This window comes from Thalassophryne amazonica, chromosome 20, assembly GCF_902500255.1.
Source record: "Thalassophryne amazonica chromosome 20, fThaAma1.1, whole genome shotgun sequence".
NCBI lineage: Eukaryota > Metazoa > Chordata > Actinopteri > Batrachoidiformes > Batrachoididae > Thalassophryne > Thalassophryne amazonica.
This window is the reverse complement of record NC_047122.1, coordinates 44,857,391-44,883,827: the sequence shown is the minus strand read 5'-3', so window position 1 is coordinate 44,883,827 and position 26,437 is coordinate 44,857,391. Positions and strand designations below refer to the sequence as shown.

Here is a 26,437-nt window from a genome sequence, read left to right as displayed (position 1 = left end):
GGTAATGCAAGCACCAGATTCAGCACAAATACTCCTTAGATATTACTCTTTTGAAAAAAATGGACTGGTCACTTGAATTTTCAATAAACAGCCAGGTAGGGGTCAGTTGAAGAATTATGCAGGGGTCAAAATATAAAAATGCTCCAATCATATTGGAAACTATACCACTTTATTTGTCTGAACATAAAGATTCCAAGAAGTTATAGTTTGTACTATCTATGACTGAATGTTGTGGAGTTATGAGGTAAAAAGAGCAAGAATGGTGACAAAGGACAATTTCAGTTTGTACAGGGGTCATACGTTGAAGTTGCTTAAATTTTGGTTAAAAGTTATGCAAATTATTGGTTGCGTTAATAGGGTTTTTAAAAAGGAATAGTTTGCACCATGTGTCATGCTTAGTTATCACATTGTGTGATAAAACTAAATAGTCTCATTACCCTGAAGGATGCTTTCTGGTGACACGTGGATTGTCCATTTGTAAGATATCCAAGATAAAGGCTTTGAAAGAATAATTATTTAAATTTTGATATTATTGATAATACAACAACTGAAGAGCAATTGTAGCAGCTGGGCAGGGATGATTTGGGCTGTGGTGGTAAAATAATTAAATATTAATAATTATAATCAATTAAATATTTCATTGGGTCCAATATTATGATAGCACCACTGAACAGAACCACACACCCAGTTTAACATCCAAATGTAGAATTATTTATTTTATTGCAATAATAAACCTTTTGATTTGGTTGGAATATTTGTGAAAATCAATAGATTATATGCAGCAAGCGAGTGGACTGTGGAACTGAGCAATAGTTCCATCTAGTGGTGCACTGGCAACTGCACACAAATTGAGGAGTTAATATACGCAATTAATTATCTATGACTTCGATAGAAACAGTTTGACTAAAAGTCACAGCACAATCAATAGAAAATAAAGTAATCTGACATTATATTTGTCATGTTTGTCATGAAGGTGGTAAAGCATTTATCCACAGCATGGCAAGCCAGGCAGAAGATGCATGAATGGACATATTTTCTACATCTCCTGATATATATATATATATATATATATATATATATATATATATATATATATATATATATATATATATATATATATATATATATATATATATATATAGACTTTTAATATTAAAATTAATATTAAAAAATCCAAAATTATCCCCTTTAAACTTACAGTGAAAAGTAATCTCCACATCATGAATTAAAAGAAATAAAAATCTAAACGCCAAAATGATGGTGCGAAAAGTGCACCCTTTAGTCTTGATGATAGCTAGATAGATAGATATCATACATTCTGTGGTTGTTGTATATGCACGAATGAATATTTGCGCTGTATTTTTTTAAGTGTCTGAAAGAAATTGATTTCCCTTTTTTTTTTTACTGAAAAATTAAAGGAACAATAATTTCTGAACTTTCTGATTTATTACTAAATTAGTAGTGGACCGAATGACAGTATGTACTTCCCAAGTGTGTCGGCACGTTGGGATTCATGCAAACTATGACACGGATCCCAAGAGGAAATCTCGCGTTAGTTAAAGGAGGCTTCTGATTCGACGAGAGCAGTAATTGGTGGGTCACATGGGCTGTGGGCACTTGTACATTCTGGCACACAAACAGTATCCTCAGCACCGACGAGCGAAACCTCGAAACGCTGCTGTCGCAGGAAGAAGAGCAACCGGCTGTCCACGTCTGACCTGTGCATTCTGCTGGTCCTCCTTTTGTCTGGAAGAAACGTATCAGAAGAGCTGTTTATTGTGACAAATACGACGGTACTGTTAGCTAACGACGGGAGTGAGAGAGCTTTACAGTGATTCAAATTATGCTAATCAGTTAGCATTCCAGTAAAAGTTGCCGCTGCTACACCATTTTTTCCTCCCCTTTTTCTTTTGTGTGACAGCAACAGTGATGACAACTCTGACGATGGCGTATGTAAGCGACAGAGAATCTGAAAATGCTTTAAAATCGTCGGTCTGGCACATTGATCAGCTAGCGTACCCGAGATAAACATTGCTAATTTGGACTGCTGATGTCATGACAACAAGAAGAGTGAAATGATTTGCTACCGTGCCTCACTGCATCGTTGATTGCTAGTGTTGAAACCATTCGGAAATACCTAACTTTGTTCTACCAAACCTCAAAACCTGGGCCTTGCTAGAAATGGACACCTGGGCCTTGCTAGAAATGGACTTGTTTTGGATGCACAGACTGCCTGAAAGCATTCAAGTCCTTCAAGAGTTCATTTGCAGCTGTTGGTCCCAGAAGCTCGATTGAGGGCCAACATGTGGATGCCAGGGTCTGCATCCGTTCAAATACTTGCCAAGCTTGCGAAGTATACAGTTGGGAAAGCATAGATCCAACTGAACCGCTGGTTACTGAGGACTGCCTCAGATGACTGTGATAAAATTGATGTCTTGATATGCAGCACCTTTGAGGACAGAGGTGGAACTATGGGGAAGTGTGATGAGGACCCAGAGGTCAACATCGATGTTGGCGGGACAACTTTCACCAGCCCTGGAGAGTTTAGACACCCGTGCTGTGTCACAACTTTTTGTTTCAAGAGTGCCCTGCTAGCATGCTTCATGGCTGCTGTGTGCTTCTCCTCTCTTGCTCTCGTTCGACAATACCTCAAGGATCTTCTGGTCTGGGTGGAGAGCCTGGACAGCCTTGTAGGAGCCTTGCTGTTTATAGTTGGTTTGATAATAGTGTCATTCCCATGTGGTTGGGGGTATATTGTTCTTAATGTGGCAGCTGGCTACCTTTACGGCTTTGTGCTGGGCATGGGGCTGGTTATGGTGGGGGTTTTGATAGGAACCTTTGTGGCGCACCTGGTGTGCAAACGACTATTGACTGGATGGGTGCTGAACAAGGTTGGGAACAATGAACAGCTCAGTGCTGTCATACGAGTGGTGGAGGGCGGGAGTGGACTCAAAATTGTGGCCTTAGCAAGACTCACCCCCATACCTTTTGGGCTACAAAATGCAGTTTTCTCGGTGAGTATGAAATCTTACTTATAGAAGTGTGTTTTTGTTTGTTTTTTTTAACTTGCTCAAGAGACCTTATTGCAACAGTCTGAGGTGCTCCCCAGCAGGTGTTGTTGAGATGCCATGGAGTGTGGCATTAGATTCATGTACTCACTGCATTTTGAGAATGATGCACGCTAACCATATCCTTTTTAAAAGATACCTCTTGTACTATGTGAACCAATCCGACAGATGCGTTAGTTAGATTGGTGTCATCTGACTTGCAGCCTAAAGCCAGACACTATCAGGATATTGGTTTTGCTGTATACCTGCATTTGACCTTCATACATGGCATGAATAATTTGTAATTCCTGGATTCCTGCTGCATCTACTATTTGATACTTTTGAAAAGTTAAAGGCTTGATGAATATGTGACATTACTGTAAACAGCTGGGGGAGTCAAGCGGCAGAAGAATTGTTCTGGTTGTAATTGAACAGCTAATAGCGTCAACCTGAGGTTGAACTTAATATTGTGCATTAGAGTAGCACAACCTGTGTTGCTGTAAGAAGGTATCAGTGCTGTACTGAGTTGCATTATTAATGACTGTGTAGCTTTTGCATATGTTGCTGTAATTACCTGTATTATCTTTTTTAGTGGTGGGGGGGTTAGAAATTTGAGTGTACTGCAGTGAAGTTAGTTGTTGGATATTATGGATAGGGGCTGTCAATTACTTACTGTGTGAATTAAACAATTTTTTTTCAATAGCTTGCGTATCAGATGACCTAGACACCCAAATCAGTGCTGAATGGTTCTGCTATGTGGGAGTAATTAGGCACACCTCAGGTTAACAATTTCCCTGGACCTTCTATTTTATGTTTAAGAAAAATCCCTTAGTTTTCTATGGAAAAGAATTCAATTTTTTTTTATATAGCTTCTATATAATGGGACCTAGAGACCCCAAATCAATACAGAATGGTTCTGCTATGTGGGACACGCATGCAAACGCCATACAAAAAGGCCCAGGTGGTAAGCGATCCCATGACCTTCTTGTTGTGAGGCAACAGTGCTAACCACTAAGCAACTGTGCTGCCCCTTATTATTTATTTATTTTAAATATAGTGTTTGGTACATACTGGGACTTCATGTAATGGTTTGAATAAAATTGGAGGTTTGAGTAATTTATTGTCAGTTTAGTTGTAATGTAGGGGTGTAGTCCAGTCATTTTATGCTTTGACCCAGAACAAATTGCAACAGAAATGATTTTGGTGGCATTTGAACCGTGAAACTGTTTTATAAAACATACTAAAAGTCTAGAAAGATAAAAAAAAATTGGGAACACTCCCAAAATCCAAGATGGCCACCCGAAAACATGCAAAAAAAAATTCCCAAATAACTAAAAAAATATCAATATTTAAGCACATAAATGTATTGATGTTAAATATAAACTTGGGTATTGTGGACATTGTGACACCAAAATTAAGTCTCTATCTGTAACGGTTCTTGAGATACAGTCTATTTGTAGTTTTACATACACTCAAGGATGGCAATTTGGTTTTGTCCTATTACGTTAAAAATATTGCAGTTAAGGCCCAGAAATGTAGTGAAGTTGAATATAAACTTGTGTATTGTGGACATTTTAGCACCAAAAGAATGGCTGTAGCTCTTACAGTTTTTGAGATACAGCACGTAAGCCATCTACACTTGGCTAAAAATGGTGAAATTATGTTGAAACCAAGTAACTGTTATGAAATGTTCATTTAAAGAATGTAATAATAATATTCTTAGTGATTGTCAGCTACACTAACTTTTTTAATGACAGATGTAATCACACACTCATTTTACAGTAAAACCAATGAAGCATGATAATAAAAATTCAGGTGAAATCAGTATTGTGTACATCATGACACTTGAAATTTTACTTGTTCAAATTTCAGTCTCATCATCCTGGTTATCATTGAGTTGGCCAGCATTTGTACATCCTGTACCTCTGCAGTTGCCACACGCTGCTGAGCAATCTAAGTTAAGTTTGCGACATGTACATCGCAATGTACTACAGTCAGTACTGCAGTTACATCTCACAGCATGCAAAAGAGAATCTGGTGCTGCTTGCAAGTCAGTCATGATTGGGACAACCTGACTGTCAGAAACTGGCCATCCTCATTCTTGCAATGGCATGTTGTCACCTTCATCTTCACCTTTCCATTCCTGAACTAAACTCTCAGACTATGAAACTTGGCAGCTGCCGAAGTGGGTGGCAAACACTGTGGCTGCACATGAGTTGTCTTTGTTGCAACCTTATCACAAAAGCGCCTGTATCTGAGAGAATTGAGGCTTTCTCCACGTTGTCCACACAGCAGTGGTGTCACCAGTGTGCCCTGGTTGTGCATTGACATCCACTGTATTATACGTAATATATGAGTAACTTCTCTATTCATATTCCAGTGAAATATTGACTCAAAAAGATTATTATTACCTTCTTATAGATGAACATTTCAGAAATGGTACTTAGTTTTCAACATAACAATGCTCAATTTCATCAATTTTTGTCGAGTGTAGATGTATTTTTATACCATATCTCAAAAACTGTAATAGCTACAGATATTTTTTTGGTGCCAAAATGTCCACAATGCACAAGTTATATTCACCTTCAATGTATTTATGGTCCTTAACTGCAATATTTTTAACGTAATAGGACACAAACCAAATTGCCATCTTTGAGTGTATGTAAACTACATATAGGCTGTATCTCAAGAACCGTTACAGATAGAGACCTAATTTTGGTGTCAAAATGTCCAAAATACCCAAGGTTATATTTAACATCAATACATTTATGTGCTTAAATATTGATATATTTTTAAGTTATTTTGGAAAAACTTAATAAATTTTTGCATGTTTTCGGACGGCCATCTTGGATTTTGGGAGTGTTCCCGATTTTTTTGTATCTTTCTAGACTTTTAGTGTGTTTTATAAAACAGTTTCAGGGTTCAAATGCCACCAAAATCATTTCTGTTGCAATTTATTCCGTGTTGACCCCTTTTTTTTCATAAAATGACTGTACTGTGCATGGAATGCTTGACACTGGCAAGGCTGTGGTGATGTGAAGGTGTAGTGAAAGTTGTACAAATGAGTCCAAGCTTAGCTGAATTCAATTTTTTTTCAATTCAGTTTATTTTCATTTAAATAGCGCCAAATCACAACAAAGTTGCCTCAAGGTGCTTCACACAAGTAAGCTCTAACCTTACCAACCCCCAGAGCAAGCACACAGGCCACAATGGTAAGAAAAAAACTCCCTCTGAGGAAGAAACCTCAAGCAGACCAGACTCAAAGGGGTGACCCTCTGCTTGTGCCATACTACTGACACAATTTACAAAACAATTCACAAAATGAATATACAGGAAATCTTGCACTGGACAGGAGGGTTTCAGACAACACTCCCATCTCTGGATGGAGCTGCACCTCAAACAGAGAGAAAACACAGAATCAGGCATCAGAAAGACAACATATGCAGTATAATTTGTCAGTATTAAGCAGCAAGAAGAACGAAAGAAATACTAAGGTGATTGCCGGCCACTAGCTCTAAGCTTCACTAAAAGACCCAGAATTTAGATAAAGTTGAGCCCATGGCCTGCTCCATTTCTCAGTGAAAACAATAAAAAGCATAGTAACGTATTATGCCAGTATGCTAGCCATACAAAAGGGAAAATAAGTGCGTCTTAAGTCTGGACTTGACAGTCTCTACAGAATCTTACTGTTTTATTGACGCAGGGAGATCATTCCACAGAACGGGCATATAAGAGAAAGCTCTATGACCCACAGACTTTTTATTCACTCTAGGGACACAGAGTAGTCCTGCACCCTGAGAACGTAGAGCCTGAGCTGGTACATAGTGTTTGACTAAGCCAGTGAAGAGATGGCAAAATGGGTGTAATATGGTCGAACTTTCTGCTTCCTGTCAAGAATCTGGCAGCAGCATTTTGAACACATATATATATATATATATATATATATATATATATATATATATATATATACAAGGTCTGTTAGAAAACTATCTGACCTTTTTATTTTTTGCAAAAACCATATGGATTTGAATCGCATATGATTGCATCAGCCAAGCTTGAACCTTCGTGAGCATGCGTGAGTTTTTTCACACCTGTCGGTTGCGTCATTCGCCTGTGAGCAGGCTTTGTGTGAGCAGTGGTCCACCCCTCTCGTCGGATTTTTATTGCGAATAAAATGTCTGAATGATTTGGCGCTTTGCTGCATCAAATTTTTCCAGAAACTGTGAGAGACCTCCAGGTGGACACCATTCGGAAAATTAAGATGGCTTTCAGGGACAATTTTATGGGGATTACACAGATTAAGGAGCGCTCCAGCCGGTTTAAAGACCGCCCACAGCTGCCGAGAGCACGGCGCACTCCGAGCGCCGATCGACGGGCTGAAACCCCGCTGAAACAACCAGATCATTTCCAACATGAAGGCTTTGTTGATCCGGGACGTCGTCTGACTTCCACAAAAATGGCAGAAGACGTGGACATCAGCACTTTTTCGGCACATTCCACTGTTACAGGAGTTTTTTTCATGGAAAGAGAAGTGGAGGGATGCGCCACGGAACCGTTCATGGTGCGGGACAAAACCACCTCCGTGTTGGTCTTGCAGGACGGCTTTCAGATTGTTTTCACACGGCTTCCAGTGGCTTTTCAGTCGTGTGACTATCCGAGAAATTGTGCATGAGCTGGACATGCCGGAACATGTCCTGTGAGGCTTCATCACGGCGTTACTTTGCGCCATGCGGCTCCGTCCCGACGCGCGGAATTGGGCACCCCAACAAAAAAAATACATCAATATTTAGTAGATCCTCCTTTTTCAAAAATAACGGCCTCTAAACACTTCCTATAGCTTCCAATGAGAGTCTGGATTCTGATTGAAGGTATATTGGACCATTCTTCTTTACAAAACATCTCAGGTTTGTTGGTTTCTGAGCATGGACAGCCTGCTTAAAATCACACCACTGATTTTCAATAATATTCAGGTCTGGGGACTGAGATGGCCATTCCAGAACGTTGTACTTGTTCCTCTTCATGAATGCCTTAGTAGACTTTGAGCGGTGTTTGGGGTCGTTGTGTTGTTGAAAGATCCAGCCTGGGCGCAACTTCAGCTTTGTCACTGAGTCATGAACATTGTTTTCAAGAATTTGCTGATATTGACTGGAATCCTCAACTTTAACAAGATTCCCAGTACCTGCACTGGCCACACAGCACCACAGCATGATGGAACCACCTCCAAATAGGTAGCAAGCGTTTTTCTTGGAATGCTATGTTCTTTTTCAGCCATGCATACCGCCCCTTGTTATGTCCAAATAACTCGGTTTTAGTTTCATCAGTCCACAGCACCTTTTATTTATATATATATATATATATATATATATATATATATATATATATATATATATATATAAAATAGGTGCTGTGGTCTGATGAACAATGTGACAACTGATGTGTGTGTGGGATCAACAAAAAATAACAGCAAATACCATTATTTTAGAAATTAACAATTTCAACCCATGCAAAAAGTTTAATTACAGGAAGATACTTCAAGCAGACCAGACTCAGTGGAGTGACCATCTCCGATGGCTACTCAAACGAGACAAATAGAAGGGACAACAAATACTGAAATAGCAACAACAAGAACTGATGCAAATAATCATGTGAGTTATTATTTGGAATTGTGAGTATATTGAATATACAACAGTGAGGTTCAGTTCAGAAGCCCAGGAAACGGGCTAAATCAGGCTCAGTCTTCAGTGTTTGAGCAGATGTTGTTTCTTCTGTGATTTGTTGTAACTGCCAACAAGCAAAATTATTTTTCTTTGTTTCTATGTCCTCTATTTCTGCAGTGCACAGCTGCACAAAATCTTTCCATGAGGATCCAAGTAATATTGTATGACTACGAAAGAAATCAAAAGCTGGCTGCCACGGATACGTAATCCTGATTTGTTTGTTTTCCAAAAATGACAGTAGCATACAGGAAAGGTCTTTTTTTTAATGGGTCTTGTATTTCTAGCAGTTTCCTTTTACCTGTCTGACTTCATATTTTCTGTTCTTGTATCATATTGTACAGTAGTGTTCAGAATAATAGTAGTGCCATGTGACTAAAAAGATTAATCCTGGTTTTGAGTATATTTCTTATTGTTACATGGGAAACAAGGTACCAGTAGATTCAGTAGATTCTCACAAATCCAACAAGACCAAGCATTCATGATATGCACACTCTTAATGCTATGAAATTGGGCTATTAGTAAAAAAAAAGTAGAAAAGGGGGTGTTCACAATAATAGTAGTGTGGCATTCAGTCAGTGAGTTTGTCAGTTTTGTGGAGCACACAGGTGTGAATCAGGTGTCCCCTATTTAAGGAAGGATGAAGCCAGCACCTGTTGAACATGCTTTTCTCTTTGAAAGCCTGAGGAAAATGGGATGTTCAAGACATTGTTCAGAAGAACAGCATAGTTTGATTAAAATGTTGGAGAGGGGAAAACTTATACGCAGGTGCAAAAAATTATAGGCTGTTCATCTACAATGATCTCCAATGCTTTAAAATGGACAAAAAAAACACGTAGAAGAAAACGGAAAACAACCATCAAAATGGATAGAAGAATAACCAGAATGGCAAAGGCTCACCCATTGATCAGCTCCAGGATGATCAAAGACAGTCTGGAGTAACCTGTAAGTGCTGTGACAGACACCTGTGTGAAGCTAATTTATTTGCAAGAATCCCCTGCAAAGTCCCTCTGTTATATAAAAGACGTGCAGAAGAGGTTACAATTTGCCAAAGAACACATCAACTGGCCTAAAGAGAAATGGAGGAATATTTTGTGGACTGATGAGAGTAAAATTGTTCTTTTTGGGTCCAAGGGCCACAGACAGTTTGTGAGATGACCCCCAAACTCTGAATTCAAGCCACAGTTCAGTGAAGCATGGTGGTGCAAGCATCATGATATGGGCATGTTTTTCCTACTATGGTGTTGGGCCTATATATCACATACCAGGTATCATGGATCAGTTTGGATATGTCAAAATGCTTGAAGAGGTCATGTTGCCTTATGGGCATTTTCACAATATTGTAGAGCACTGAGTCCCAAAGAGGTCAAAAATTGATGTCTTCAATTTTCTGTTTTTAGTAATTAGTTTATATATCTAACCTTTATGGTTGCAGAAATGTTTTAAATTTTGGCTGTAACTTTATTTTCTCTCAAGTTCTGGTCTTTCAAAGTATACATGTCCAAAAGGTTAAAAGTACAAGAAAATTACCACTGTCCGTAATAGCCATATTTCCAAGTTAAAATAAGTTCAAGTTTCTTAGTAAAACTTACCTAGATTATTTATATCATTTACTGAATGACTAATGTTGATATAGAAGCTGAAATTTTCACTAAAAATTTGAGTCTTAGTGAAATATTCTCCTCTGGTGCCAAAATTTTCTACCCATAAGGGACAAATATGAGAGCTAAATGTTATTCTTTTGTATGAATAACAACAAATTATGTTTTTATTATAAGTATTAATCCATAGTTTCAAGAAAATATTAATGCATGGCCCATAGTGATAACTCTTGTACTGTATTCCAGCAATTTGTGCATCTTTTGTTGGAGTTTGGATAATTATATTAAGTCAGTAGGCTGCAAAAAATTAAAACAATGTCAAGACTGTCAGAAATAGTTCAAAAGTATATAATGTCACAAGTGTCTTGATATATTAGAGAAATAAATCAATAAAATCAGGAAAGATTAATGATACAGGATACTTTAAGATTTGTAACAAATGGTTTTGTAGTGGACAAAATATTTTAGACACATTCCTTGTGGGTCTTATTCAAAATTAACAGGCAATAATTTTCTAAGTGCATAATATGTATATTATGAAGTGAGTGGATATTTTTTATTACCTTGCCTTAGCAGAAATATTTACAGTGTTAACATACCGAGGACTTAATCCTGTATTTCGGAGTGGACACTTTTGGACGGAATGATGTTCACATGCTTCTCAATACCAAGTTTCAGAAGATAGTTCAGATATATTTTGCCCTAAGGTGACAAACATAGATGCACTTTATTAAAAGTGTATCTGATTCACAAAGATGTATTTCTTGTTAGAGCAACAGATGGAAAAGTTGGAGTGGACATTTTGGATGGAAACTTACTCGTGCGGATTCAATTATACCCTGTGCGGAAAAAATCCTGGATATAGCCACTGTTGCATAATTTAGTAAAAGTACATATTCTAATGTATTTTACCAGTGAATATTTTTGTGGAGAATATTCTGCCTTGGAAATTATTCAACTTGGAAAACTGTGAATTTTTCAAATGGGAAAGTCATTTATGTCCAAAATTCAACTGCTTGATATATTTTCAAGATAAACAAATAGTTTTTGTTTATTTTTTATTTACAGGTACTTAATTCTATCATGTATTTATCCATATATGACATTTTACCTAATATGTTTAGATACTGGAAATATAAGGCCAATTTCGGTGCAACCCCAGCGCTCTACAATACTGTGAAATTGCCCTTATGCTGAAGAGGACATGCCCTTGAAATGGGTGTTTCAACAAGACAATGACCCCAAGCACACTAGTAAACGAGCAAACTCTTGGTTCCAAACCAACAAAATTAATGCCTTGCAGATGTGAAGAAATCATGAAAAACTGTGGTTATACAACTAAATACTAGTTTAGTGATTCACAGGATTGATAAAAAAGCAGTTTGAACGTAATAGTTTTGAGTTTGTAGCGTCAACAGCAGATGCTACTATTACTGTGAACACCCCCTTTTCTACTTTTTTACTAATAGCCCAATTTCATAGCCTTAAGAGTGTGCATATCATGAATGCTTGGTCTTGTTGGATTTGTGAGAATCTACTGGTACCTTGTTTCCCATGTAACAATAAGAAATATACTCAAAACCTGGATTAATCTTTTTAGTCACATAGCACTACTATTATTCTGAACACTACTGTATTTAAGTTTCCATCGACAATGTATGTCATCTTTGTGATCAGATTGTTGCTGAATTGTGACTGGCCATTTGTACACTTTGTGGAAGTGAAACTGACATGTCAAGGTGAAAGGTATAGAATGATTCACAGTTCTTGCTAGCGTTATAACAGAGTAATGGCCTATTACACTGTTGCCTGAAAAAAATGATGCTGCAGTTGGGCCATTACGTTGTTTTTGAGGGTGTGTAGTGGGAAAAAGATCATTTCTCTACATTGTTAGCAGTTGTAGTTTGTTGTCTGTATTACAGCATTTGGAAACAGGTGTCATTTGATTTAAAACAGAGATTTGCTTTGAAGTTATTGATTCTGGAAGGTTGAATCTTTAAATATCTTTCCAACTTTACTTAACTAACAACAGTAACATGATTGTGACTACGCGCCTCACCATCGAAATTGTACTGGTAGCTCATTTTACAAGTGCAAACTCTCAATTTCTGTTGAAATTTGCCTCCATGTGAAGAAGGCGATGTCTGTACATCAAAACATGATGCCGAACCTGGCAAAACTGGCCTCAACCATTGCTGTAATTCCTATTTCAACACCAGGTATTTTGAGAGTTTCATATTAGGGGTGACGGAAAAAATCGATTCACGTCTGAATCGCGATTCTTATTTATTACGATTCTGAATTGATCCAAAATGTTCAAGAATCGATTTTTAAAAAGCATTTTTTAAAACATTTCGTTTGAACGAGCAAAGCAGATAAGTAAATTTACATCTAGAATCACTTGATTAACCTTGTAAAGCTGCATTTCCTTTAACATAAACATTTTTTAAGTAATATAACTATTTCTCAGAGCTCTTTGAATCGAAAATCGATTCTGAATCGAATCATCACCCCAAGAATCGGAATCGAATTGAATCGTGAGTTGTGGTACGATTCACATCCCTATTTCATATATACTTATTTTTTTAACTTACCGTGGTATATTACACCTGGTGTTCATATACTATTGACATGAAGAAATTTAGATTGTAGACAACATGATTAGCATCTTGAAACAAAACTTATTAAATGCATTTACTTGTAGTGTGAAGAGACTGTGAGCCCAAGGTTGATGTGTCAAGTAATTTATATTTTCGGACTGTGAAAGGGGCTTTTCCACTATGAAGAAAGTCAAGATCCCCTTACAAAACAGACTGAAAGAAGAAACCCTGGACAACCTCCTTATGATTTCTATTGAAGGAGATGAGGCAGAAATATTCAGTTTTGACTCAGCTTGCAACAACTGGGCCAAGATGAATAAAAGAAGAATTGACCTTAGTCCCTGAGCATTCTTTAATCAAATCTATGATAGAAATGTACATGTAACTGTTTTCATTTCAATAAATGTTGTGAATTCATGATTTGGTTGTTATTGTGAGCTTAAGTACCTGATTGTCCAGTATTTTGGAAACATAGCATGTAAGAGGTGATGGTCTAGTGGGTAAGTGGTGGGCTTGAGACCAGAGGATCCTCAGTTCAAACCCCAGCCTGACCGGAAAATCACTAATGGCCCTTGTGCAAGGTTGTTGTTAATCCCCTAGTTGCTTCCGGTGTGTAGTGAGCGCCTTGTATGGCAGCACCCTGACATCAGTGAGTGAGTGTGTTTGTGTGAATGTGAGGCATAATTGTAAAGCGCTTTGAGCTTCTGATGGAGATGGAAAAGCGCTATATAAAAGGTAAAAATATCATGGTCTAATTAAGTTAATTCCAGAGCTATTTGGTATATTTATATAGACAAAGAAGGCCCTAAACCCATAATGCAAAAGATTGGGGGGGGGGGGGGGGTGCCTTCCCACCTGTGCTCTCCACTGGGACACCACCTAAGTGGCCCCTGAACCCCCAGCTTTTTAACGTGATTTTTCCATCCCGTTATTCTGCAAAAAAAAAAATGCCGGCAAGAACCCTGTGATTAAGGAAACAGGTTGTCAGCCTTCAGTTATACCATTGACCACCAGTGCTATAAAAGTGATTTGTATTAGATTGCATCATGTTGCTTGGCTTCACTTGTTTTAGAGCATTTCATTACTGTTGGTTTCAACATCGACATTCTGATAAGTGCAACTTTGACAATATGTGATGTGACAGTGCTTGCAGAATTAAATTGCAGAATTCACGGGCTGTTTTACATCTGTTAGGAGGATGCCACATTCTTTTATCTATTTCCTGTATCACAACTAAAGCTATTTCCTGTAATATGCTGGAACCCCAATAGTGTTACTGTTTTTATTAAAACATAGAATAATCACAATACAGGCCACCAAAGCCTCACAGCTGGCCACATCTGTTACTTATGAAAGCTATTGGTGTAAGTGGAGGTTCAAATTGGAAATCATTGTGGCTCCCTCATTAAAAAAGTTTGACTGATTCAGCCAAACATGAATCTCAACTACACCTTCTCTCACTTGTCTTCCTGATGTCCACCTCAGGAATTCATCCAGGCTGAATTCTCATCTTTCAGATTACTGGTATCTTACTAAAAAGGCAGGGAATGAACAGCGGGTCCCATAGTCTTAATTGATACCGGTATTGCAATGTTGTCTGCTTTGTCCTTGATACACATGTTCCCAGGGTGCGGCTACATTTCTCAGTGCCCCCTGCTTCATTCTGCTGAGATGGATGATGCTACATTATTGTGGGTAACCTAAAACGACAGCCTGCAGCAGTTAGCAAAATAATGACAGCTTGAGGAAAATATTTTTATTTCCTTAGAGGGTATAGTGGGCATATTCAGGTTCTGTTACATTATATTAATATAGTACAGCCAGGTGTTCTAGTTCTGTCCCTTTGTTGTGACAATGAGCTGATCAAGCAATGATGAATTCATCCTGTGATCTGTTGGACCGTCATCCTCACTCACCTGTGGTTGTGCAACCTTTAATTATGCCATAAACTTTCATCTTTCACTTTTAACATTTGTGTATCCATATAAAAAAAAAAAATGTATTACACATTTAAGATACCGTTTGTTATTTATAACCATGAAGCTACAGGGCTCTGGCATTACAGTAGTGTTCAGAATAATAGTAGTGCAATGTGACTAAAAAGATCAATCCAGGTTTTGAGTATATTTCTTATTGTTACATGGGAAACAAGGTACCAGTAGATTCTCACAAATCCATCAAGACCAAGCATTCATGATATGCACACTCTTAAGGCTATGAAATTGGGCTATTAGTAAAAACAAAGTAGAAAAGGGGGTGTTCACAATAATAGTAGCATCTGCTGTTGACACTACAAACTCAAAACTATTATGTTCAAACTGGTTTTTTTTAGCAATCCTGTGAATCACTAAACTAACATTTAGTTGTATAACCACAGTTTTTCATGATTTCTTCACATCTGCGAGGCATTAATTTTGTTGGTTTGGAACCAAGATTTTGCTCGTTTACTAGTGTGCTTGGGGTCATTGTCTTGTTGAAACTCCCATTTCAAGGGCATGTCCTCTTCAGCATAAGGCAACATGACCTCTTCAAATATTTTGACATATCCAAACTGATCCATGATACCTGGTATGCGATATACGAGGTCTGTGAGAAAAGTAACGGACCTTATTATTTTTTTCAAAAACTATATGGATTTGAATCACGTGTGATTACATCAGACATGCTTGAACCCTTGTGAGCATGCCGGTTACGTCATTCGCCTGTGGGCAGTCTTTGAGTGGCCCACCCTCTCATCGATTTTTTTTTTTTTTTTTTTTTTTTTTTTTTTTTTTTTTAAGGAATGGCTCAGACTGCTGCTTTGTTCGATAAAAATTTTAATGGCTGATGAGAGATTTTGGTCTGTTAGTGTCGCTTTAAGGACGGCTGACGGCGATCTGCGCTCCGAGGCGGCGGCGTCTCGCTGTATCAAGCTGAAAACTTCCACATTTCAGGCTCTGTTGACCCAGTAAGTCGTCAGAGAACAGAGGTTTCAGAAGAGGTCGGCATGAGGAGTTTATGTGGACATTCCACTGTTAAAGGAGATTTTGTAATGAAAGAACGTGCGGGCAGATTCGCATGTCGGGCCGGACCCGACTGCGGGGGGTCACCACAGGAAAAACACCTCCGTTGGAAACCTTAACGGACAAGTTGGAACATGCCCAGCTGTTAAACAATTTCTCAGATACTCACTTGTTGAAAGCCATTAAAAGCCACCTGAATTTTACAAATGGTTTTCAACACAGAGGTGTTTTTCCTGTCTCGGCACAGACGGATTTGCGGCGTCGTCACTGAACCGACTCCGCGAATTTGCCAGCACGTTCTTTCATTACAAAATCTCCTTTAACAGTGGAATGTCCGGGTAAACTCCTAATGCTGACCTCTTCTGAAACTTCTCTGTTCTCTGACGATGACCTGGATGAACAGAGCCTTAAATTAGGATGTTTTCAGCTCGAAACAGCCAGACGGACGCCACCTCCGACCGCGCAGCACGATCCGCTTTGTGGGCTGTCCTTAAAGCGAAAGAAACTCCACAATCTCTCATCAGCCATTAAACTTTTCACCAAAAACCAGCTGAATTTCTTGAATAGTGTCCACTCGGATATCCCTCACAGGTCCTGAAAAAATTTTGATAAAGCATCGCGCACCGTCTCCCTGCAGCGTCCCAGACAAAGAGATTCCGCCAGGGGGGTTGAAGCACCCCTCAGTCAAAGCCTGCCCACAGGCGAATAACGTCATGATACGTGTGAAAAAACTCACGCATGCGCACGAGGGTTCAAGCTCGTCTGACGTAAAAACATATGAATCAAATCCATTTATTTTTTGAAAAAAATAAAAAGGACCGCTTTTTTTTTATTTTTTATCACAGACCTCGTATAGGCCCAACACCATAGTAGGAGAAACATGCCCATATCATGATGCTTGCACCACCATGCTTCACTATCTTCACTGTGAACTGTGGCTTGAATTCAGACTTTGGGGGTCATCTCACAAACTGTCTGCGGCCCTTGGACTCAAAAAGAACAATTTTACTCTCATCAATCCACAAAATATTCCTCCATTTCTCTTTAGGCCAGTTGATGTGTTCTTTGGCAAATTGTAACCTCTTCTGCACGTGTCTTTTATTTAACAGAGGGACTTTGCAGGGGATTCTTGCAAATAAATTAGCTTCACACAGGTGTCTAACTGTCACAGCACTTACAGGTAACTCCAGACTGTTTGATCATCTTGGAACTGATCAGTGGGTGAGCCTTTGCCATTCTGGTTATTCTTCTATCCATTTTGATGGTTGTTTTCCATTTTCTTCCACACGTCTCTTTTTTTTTTTTTTTTCCATTTTAAAGCATTGGAGAGCATTGTAGATGAACAGCCTATAATTTTTTGCACCTGCGTACAAGTTTTCCCCTCTCCAATCAACTTTTTAATCAAACTACGCTGTTCTGCTGGCTGTTTCTGTTCTGCTGGCTTCATCCTTAAATAGGGGACACCTGATTCACACCTGTTTGTTCCACAAAATTGACGAACTCACGGACTGAATGCCACACTACTATTATTGTGAACACCCTCTTTTCTACTTTTTTTTAACTAATAGACCAATTTCATAGCCTTAAGAGTGTGCATATCATGAATGCTTGGTCTTGTTGGATTTGTGAGAATCTACTGACTCTACTGGTACCTTGTTTCCCATGTAACAATAAGAAATACACTCAAAACCTGGATTAATCTTTTTAGTCACATAGCACTACTATTATTCTGAACACTACTGCATGATAAACCTTCAATCTAGACCTAGCTCAAGTAGGTCAAATGTGGGAATTGCGTACCCATCGTGTTGGATTTTCACTACACAGGGTATTGTGGGAAATGTGTGCCTGCTCCAGACACACAGACATGCTCAGAAAGTAAACAAAAGGCTCAGAATGTCAGCGATTACTTGTGTCCCTGGATGCTTCAATAACTATCTCAAGGTTAAACGTGGACTTTTATGTTTTTCTTAAGAATGCAATGCTTAGAAACAAGTGGCATCACAATATTGTAAGGGCTGGAGATGAGAGAAAGTTTAGTATGTTCAAGCCGACATCAACCCACCGAGTCTGTAGCAGCTAGAAAACATATGTGTTTTTCCACTTAAACCAATTCCATCAAAACCACCAGTATAGTATTGTCCACAATGCGCGTGCTTGGCTCAGCACAGAGATGATGCAGCACACACTTATTGATCTGAATGATCTCAAAGATGTGTAGCCAAGATTATCTCTATTACAATAGTTTATTTCCAGGTACATCTTCTGGGTCCAAAATTGGCTTAAAAGTACTGCATCTCTCTTTGTTTACATCCACGGGCGCCAGCTGTAGACATACATGATGCATTGCATGAGGGCTACTTCCGGGCATGCACACTGACTCATGCTTTTCTTTTAAATTTGGACATCACTGTGCAACTTCAGTTTGCAGTACTGAGTAGAAGATTTGCTGTGACTTGTCTGAGCATCTATAAAAATACCAATGACTTCACAGCTCTGGGATGATTGCTCAGTGACAGTGAATTCCTTTACTCCAGCAGTGCCTACAGATGTTCATGACAAAGCAGCCATGTCATACAGATCATCTGAAGGCATTTTAATTGTCTTGACACATAGTGTGAAGACATCACTGCTCGTCCTTGAGTAACATTCTCTAGGGCCTTAAAGAATGTGCCTGAGAAATCAAACTGCGTTAAAACACCTAATTGATACTTGACCAAACAGAATTTGATTCCGTACAGTTTTGGCCTGTGTTGCATGATAACAGGACAGAGGTGCATTTACCTCTGAACAGAGACACATCTATGAATCTAGTCTAAATGTTAAACGGCAGCCTAATGTTTGGCTCATGGAGTATTTTGCAGCAAAGCTTGACACACTGCTGTCTGCCACTTTGTACAGAGAAATGACACACAATGTAAGTCACAGTCATCATAGATCATCACACACCCAGCTCAGATACACGTCAGATTATATGGTGGCAAATGACCTTTGCCAAGGGTATTGACATAACCCATACAATGACAGACGCTGGCTTTTGGAGTTGTTGCTGTGAACAGTCTGGGTGGTCTTTCTCGTCTTTGGTTCGGAGCACATCGCATCTATTCCTTCCAAAAAAGATCTGCAATACTGATATCTGACTACAATACACGTTTTCACTGTGTGATGGTCCAACCCGGATGCCTCTGAGCCCAGAGAAGTTGACGCCACTTCTGTACAAGGTTAACATAGGGCTTTTTTTGGTGCAGTAAAATTTTTCCATAATTTCCAGATTATAGAGTGCACCTGAATATTTGAATATTAGCCACACCCACCAATTTTAAAAATAAAAAAGAAATTGTACATAAATAAACCGCACTTGTCTGCACGTTGTAACATGAGATATTTACACAGAAAAATGTCAGACAGAAAGTTTTTTTTAACATGCACGTCATCCAGTGCGCGCAGTGTCTCTGCTCCACACAGAGAACTGAGTAATTTTAACTTTTTCTTGAGATTTCATCGCGTGCAACCAGGATCAGATGGAGTCTGTGGTAAATGAGATGTTAATGAGTCGCTGTGACTTTTTCAACTTGTTGCACCAAGACAGAGAACCGGTGGGGAAGTGTGTGGGGGAGAAGGCTGAGATGGCACTGTGTGTGAGTTTACACCACATGAGTAGTGCAGCTTTCAGGAAATCAATTGACGTATTTGGACTTATAAAAAGCCTGTAAAAATCCATAAATAAGCCGCGTCATTGTAAAAGCCACAGTCTTCAAAGTGTGTGTCTGAAAAAAGTAGTGGTTAATAGTCCGGAAATTACGGTAAGTGTCCTTTGTTAATGTAAAACTTTATTGCAGTGCTTGATGGTTTACCAAAGTAATCCCTTGCCCATCCAGTTATATCGGTTGTTGATGAATGACTTCTTAATGCAGTGTTGTCTGTGGGATCAGATCACATTTGTTCATTTTAGGCTTGGGCCCTTGCCCTTTACTCACCGACATTCCTTGAATTGTTGAATATTATGTACTGTAGAGGAAGAAATATACAACTCCTTTCCAGTTGTTTTTGAGGAACTTTGTTTTTAAACATTTCAGTAATTTTCTTGTGTATTTGTTGACAAACTGCAGAACCCCTGCTCATTTTTGCTCCTCAAACACTACTCTGCTTCTTTGTACCTAATCGTGATTACCATCATCTGTTGACAACACCCGTTTGAAATCACATAGTGCTTCCTCGGTTTCACTCAGGGTTGCCACAGCAAATCCGAGCTGGTTTTAAGTCTGACACCTTCCTGACACAACTCCAGATTACATGGAAAAATTGGTAGGGGTGTGAACTGGGAGCCTTCCACACCAAAACCAAGTGCACTAACAACTTGGCCACCACCACCGCTGAGCCTGTTTAAAATCGCATCACTACTTATTATTTATTTTTACTTGCATTTTCCATACCATCCCAGATTTTTCTAATTTGGTGATTTTGGGTTTTCACTTTTACCAAATGTATCAAGTTTTTTTTTTAAGTTGGTAAATCTGCCACTTTTTGTAATTTATCATGTGAATGCATTTCCAAATGAGATCGTCCCATATCATATTGTGCTATTGCGCAAGACTCTTGGAAGTGCGCAAAGCTGTAGTCCAGAAGCAGAACTGTTAAAATTTTAAAAGGTTTTATGAATTTTACAAAAATTACACCATAACCCATACACTTATTTTAATCCTTACCCTAAACCATGGCTCTATCCTGCTTATTCCAGTTAAGGGTCACTGGGGGGTGGGGGGTGGACCCTAATGCCATCACTAATTGGGTAAAAGGCGAGTACACCCTGGACAGGCCGCCAGCCTATTGCAGGATCGTCACATATAGACGGACACGTTCTGTCTCACACCTGCAATCAGTTTAGACTAATTCACCAAACCTGCATGTCTTTTGAAACTCGGAGAGAACATGCAAACTCCATTTAAAAAAAAAAAAAAAAAAAAAAAAAAGGACCAGGTCGGAAGTGAACCTTGGACTTTTGTATTGTGATGCAGCAGTGTTAACCACTATACCACCGTGCTGCTCACTCTAAACAATGTGATCAGATTTTTTTTTTTTCTTTGTAAAGTTGAAATCTGAAACTGGTTTAGAGCTTCATTCCAACACTGAAAGTGCTTCCAGAAATGGCGATCTTATTCATGAGTTAAAAAAATAAAAAATGCAAGTCCCGTTTGCTCTGATTCAGAAACTGTGTGGAACAAAGGCATTGTATGAACTCCTTTTTCATTTGAAACTTTTTAAATTTGCAGTTCACCTCCCTTGCTCCTATAAAGTTAGCTGTTGAAGACCAGACTTTGAAAACGGCAATAATATTTTAACCCTGAGATGATTATGTGTAGCTGGCCAGTTATCTGCGTAACAAATACTTATATGTAATCCACCGAATATTACTTAATTTAGTGATTGAAGGTATTTATACATTTTGCGACTTCAGATTGTTAAATGTTAAACAAAAGGGGCTTACAGTTAATCAGAAACTCAACAACAGACTTAAGTTAATGCGATGCTATCCCAAATCTAACCCTAAATATGAACACATTGTCCATGATTTACTGTACAATACTTTACTTTTTTATTTCTAAATGGAGAAATGTGAGTGTGCTTAAGTGGTAATATTTGACCAAATCATAAAGAATGGAGTATGTTAATGCTGCCTGCCTTTTCAGATCACAGACGTGTCCTTGCCAAACTACCTGGTGGCCTCCTCTGTGGGTTTGCTGCCCACCCAGCTTCTCAACTCGTACCTGGGCACCACGCTTCGCACCATGGAGGACGTCATCGCCGAGCAGAGTGTCAGCGGTTACTTTGTGTTCAGCCTGCAGGTGAGTGAGTTAAAACTAAAACTAATACAGTTTGACGCTCATAATGAACATGAATATCATGGTAATATCTGGGTTTTAGTGAGTTCTTGCACCTGCTCTTTTCCTGGGGCAGAATGATTTTATAACGTGCATCTTTAATAGGTTAAAAATAAAATTTGGTGCAAAAGTTGGGATTTAATTTAATTCAGAATTCAAAATGAATAAATACTGTAGAAATTCTAAAATAATTAAACATTAAATTGAAAATTTTGCTTACAAATTACTGAAGCCTAATATTGCCACGATTTTCATATCCGTATCCGTTGTATGTAAAATGCTGATCCCAAATGTATGTGTGATGACTGTTAATGTTCAGTTTGTTAAAATGGGTTTCTCTGCTTTGTTGGGGTCTTTATGCATGAGGCCAGAAACACTCTTTGCTACAACTGCATGAAAGCGCTATTTTACATTGTGCTGTCATTAAAGGGGTCATATTATACTTTTTTTTTTTTTTAACAACAAGCTAATATATGTAACTGGGTGTTTAAAAATATATATATATATATCAGTGACTTTCACCAAAAATACTGCAGACTCAGATGATGCATCCTGAAAAAAACTGGCCTGTTTCTATGCCTGGCAGTTTAAAAGAGCCACTGGTTGACACGCCCCTCACAAGGCATAGGACAGTGCACTAGGCGCATATGTCATAAATCAGGCAGGATTGCCGATATAGAAGTCTAAAATTAAACTATAAATTTTGTTTAGTTTGTACCGTAGTTTGTATGTGTGATCACAGACTTCTGGGAGTTTGAATATGTTTAGCATCAAATCCCAACCATAATTATCAAACTGGTGATTAGAAACAGTTTTTGGACAGTATAACTCCTTTTCCCCTTTTGGCTTTCCAGTATATCCCATAGATTATTTTTTTTTCCAGGCGCAGTGGTACTCAATAAAAATTTCAAATAGTGAGGTGTACTGAGCACAGAAATGCAAGGTGCTCAGAGACACAAAAGCAGCAAGCAATAAAACTTCACTCGTTTTAATAATTGCAAATAATAAAATCAAATTTATTGTACAAAAATAAACTGTGTAACCTAAAAACTTTGGAACACAGTGAGCATGATTCATTACTGCATTTAATGTGATAATACAAGATTATATCAGTAAAAACAGTGTTATTTAATCAGTTTTGACTACTAAAAAAGTAAATAAATGATTAATAAAATATTAACTGTAATAAAAGTATGCTATACACAGAAATTAACAAATTGAAACTTGCCACGGTAGTCTGGTATAACTGCGGACTATATCTGGGGGGTTTTCGAACCACTCTGGGTCCCAGCCAGATTGATGGTGCTTTCATTTAGTTTGAAGGCTTGCAGTCGAGCTTCCTTCTCCCTCTTCGTTTTCTCTTATCTACCACTCTCACCTCCACTTCTGTCTCCCTCACCTGTGTTTCTTGGTTCTAGAGTTTTGGAGAGACTTGTCTATTTGGTTGTCTGTCTCGTGCATGGCAGCTTTTTTGGCGGCACCATGCTTACTTTAGCTAACATGCATCCAGTTCATTTAAACACATACAACTAAAATTTAGGAAGGGCTTGCATCGCATCAAGGATGCAGGTGGACTCGCATTTATGAGCAGTATCACACAGTACTGTTCAGAGGGCTCCAAATGCACCTAAATGACTTTTGATTTACAAATTAATGGCTATTGTGTGTTATTTTACATCTGCCTTGTTCTTCATTGATGTTATCAATAAAATTGTGATCTGGCAATGGTGCCCATTATCCTGGTGGCCTGCCAGGCTTATAATACTACAAAGGAGACATTGTTTTAAAAAAAAAGTTTTACATTTTTATCAAATATTTGCATTTTTAGAAGCAGTTAGCATAAATTTGACATTCGGGGTCAGTTGGCAGCAGTGTTGCCACTGTAACTTTGAAAAGTTACTTTATTATTTCCTTTTTACAGTTACTTTGTACAGTTACTTCATTAGCGACTGCAGACAACTTGTCGGCAGCTGCTAAAGTAACTCATAATCTAACTTGGTTATTTTCAAGATTGAGTACTTGTAAAAGTAATTATTAGTTACTTTGCTGATTACTCAATCTTAAGAGTAACCAAGTTAGATTACTAGTTGCCTTCTTAGTTAACATTACTCATTAGTTACAAGTTAGTGGCAGCTGCTAATGAAGTAACTGTATAAAGTAACTAATAAAGTAACTTTTCAAAGTAACTGTGGCAACACTGGTTGGCAGCTTTTTGAGACATTAACATTGACACTATTAAGTTTGCCAGTGTGTGGCACGTTTCAGACATGCGTTTTATTGGCACACCTGAAATGGCCTCTGGCTGATGGCGCTAGCAGTGTTGCGCCAGTCATGAACAGACTATACACGGTCATGCTACTTTGAGAGAGCTGTTCAAGGAGCAGTCATGATGTAATCTCACTGCTAATTGATCAGAATTTACACTGTCTGTACCTGACCACACCCTCACAGCTACGAGTAAGTACCAGATGATGTTGGTTATTTTATTGTTGTCTTTTCTCCACATTAATTAAATATGAACAAGTGCTTCTTGTATGCCAGCCTTGTTGGATAGAAAAGCAAACAGCAGCAGTCTTCAGTTACGTGACAACATAACTATAAATGGCATACCTGCTGTTACAACATCTCTTAACGTGTATTCAGCTTTTATGTCTCACGGTCATAGGGCCGTTAATAATAAATAAAATAATGAAAGCTGCAGACTGAGTCACGTGCAGTCCATTTTGAACATGCAGAGTGGAACCCAATCATGTGTTACTATTGTTCCACCCAAGCCGCCATGTGAAACGTTTTCATGTTTCATACAGTATTACAAAATTCTAATGACATGATTGTCATAATGCCTTGTATCTTGTTTTTTTTTTTTTTTTTTTTTTTTTTTTTTGGTCCAGTCTTTGCTCTTCTTTTGCTGGGGGAAGGGGGGTATTAATACACATCAGAATGCAGTTTAAATCAGGGCACAACCCCTAGTAGAAACAAACCAACAACAAAAATAAGTCTATAAATGACCTCAGAGTTGTTATTCTGAACATGAGACTTTCTTCTGTCCTCCCCAGATTATCATCAGCATCGCCCTGATGTTTTATGTTGTACATCGGGCTCAGCTGGAGCTGAACGCAGCCATCGCCGCCTGCCAAATGGAGCTGAAGTCATCTTACAGGAACGGTTTATCCACCAATCACAGCGGCTTCAGCTACTGCAGCAAAAGGGTGACGGCTGGCGGCGGAATAGTCAACGTGGTGTAACTGCAACCAGATGATCGGACTTAAACCAGCTGATGTTCTCCTCTTTGGGGCGGTTCCTCAGAAGGAGGGAAGCCTAAGATAGAACGGCTTAATAGAACCCGTTGTGTTTAGGAAGTGCTGGCAACACTTGGGTGGTGTGGTACTTCAACTTTCCAAATGTCACATGTGGGGGAAACAAATTCTTTATGCAGGTAGTGTGCCATTTTAGTTGGTTTGAGAAAGTGTGGGACCACGTGTCGTTAAGCTCATGAGAGAAATGTTTTTGTGGTACGTCATTTTTAGAGTTTCGCATAATATTTCCAGTTCTTTGAGATACGTCTATCACAGGGAGATGATGCAGTTGGTAGTTATGGGAGGTGGCTGAGTGAGTCAGTGGGTCATTAACTGCCTGCAAACATTAGGAATGTGCAATATGAAGCTTTTCTAGAGTACCAAGGAATTATTTAACCATGTTTGTCTCTTTAAAAAAAAAAAAAAAAAAAGGCAACCTATGCACCTTTCTTAAATCAATTTCTTTGTTTAATTTCAGGGTCAAATTTATTTGTATCCAGTGCAGATTCAAAATATGACTAAGGGCATTATTAATACATCAAAATATTTGGCTTTCTTTTTAAACATTTCTTATTCAACTGTCAAAAGGGGGCACTCTAACAGGGATTTGTTATTTCCACTGGCTGTGACCACAACGGCTGAGTTTTTCTCATCTGTCCAGGATTTTTTTTTTTTTTTCTTTTTTATGGCACTTGTACCAGTTTTAATAAACCCAGCTGGAAAGGAGAGATTTTACAGCAGGAAACTCAGGAATGTTCTGCCGGGACATTTGAAGTACAGCGTGATTGGCTCCACCGTAGCAAAACAATCTTCGCACATTCTGTTCGAGAAAGATTACAACATTCAGCTCAGAGTGAGACATCTCGCCTTTCTCTGTTTATGTCAAAATAATGTGGATTATGACTTTTTTTTTTCTTTTTTAAACAGTGTTCTTTTTATATATGATATTTGTTGGCAGTTCTGTGCAATACATTGAAAAGAATGGTGTTTGATAGTATGAATGTCTCATTGCAGTGCTGAAACCAAACTAATCAAAAACTCTCTTACATATGAAATAACACTAGGTCTGTATTCACTAGTTGTTTTTGTGTACTTTGTTGATGAGCAAACTCAATGAGGCTCCTGTTTTTGTTTTTTTAAACGTGCCATAATTTGATTAGTGGGGCAGCATAGCAAAACAATTGTTCATTTTGTGATAAAAGCATGGAATTTGGCACACACATTCTAAATGGTAAAGGGACTGCATTTATATAGCGCTTTTCCATCTGCATCATTCGGGAGCATCTAGGGATTTAAGA

The 26,437-nt window shown here is 38.4% G+C and overlaps 1 protein-coding gene across 1 annotated transcript; it reads left to right on the top strand.

Annotated features, from left to right (window-relative positions):
• The first annotated feature begins 1,574 nt into the window (after positions 1–1,574).
• Positions 1,575–26,350, top strand: tmem64 (transmembrane protein 64). The gene is made up of 3 exons (XM_034161229.1): positions 1,575–3,014; positions 21,652–21,807; positions 24,900–26,350. Exons 1-3 carry the CDS (start codon positions 2,472–2,474, stop codon positions 25,086–25,088), a joined length of 888 nt encoding a protein of 295 aa, XP_034017120.1. The 5' UTR covers positions 1,575–2,471; the 3' UTR covers positions 25,089–26,350.
• Positions 26,351–26,437: the final 87 nt, after the last annotated feature.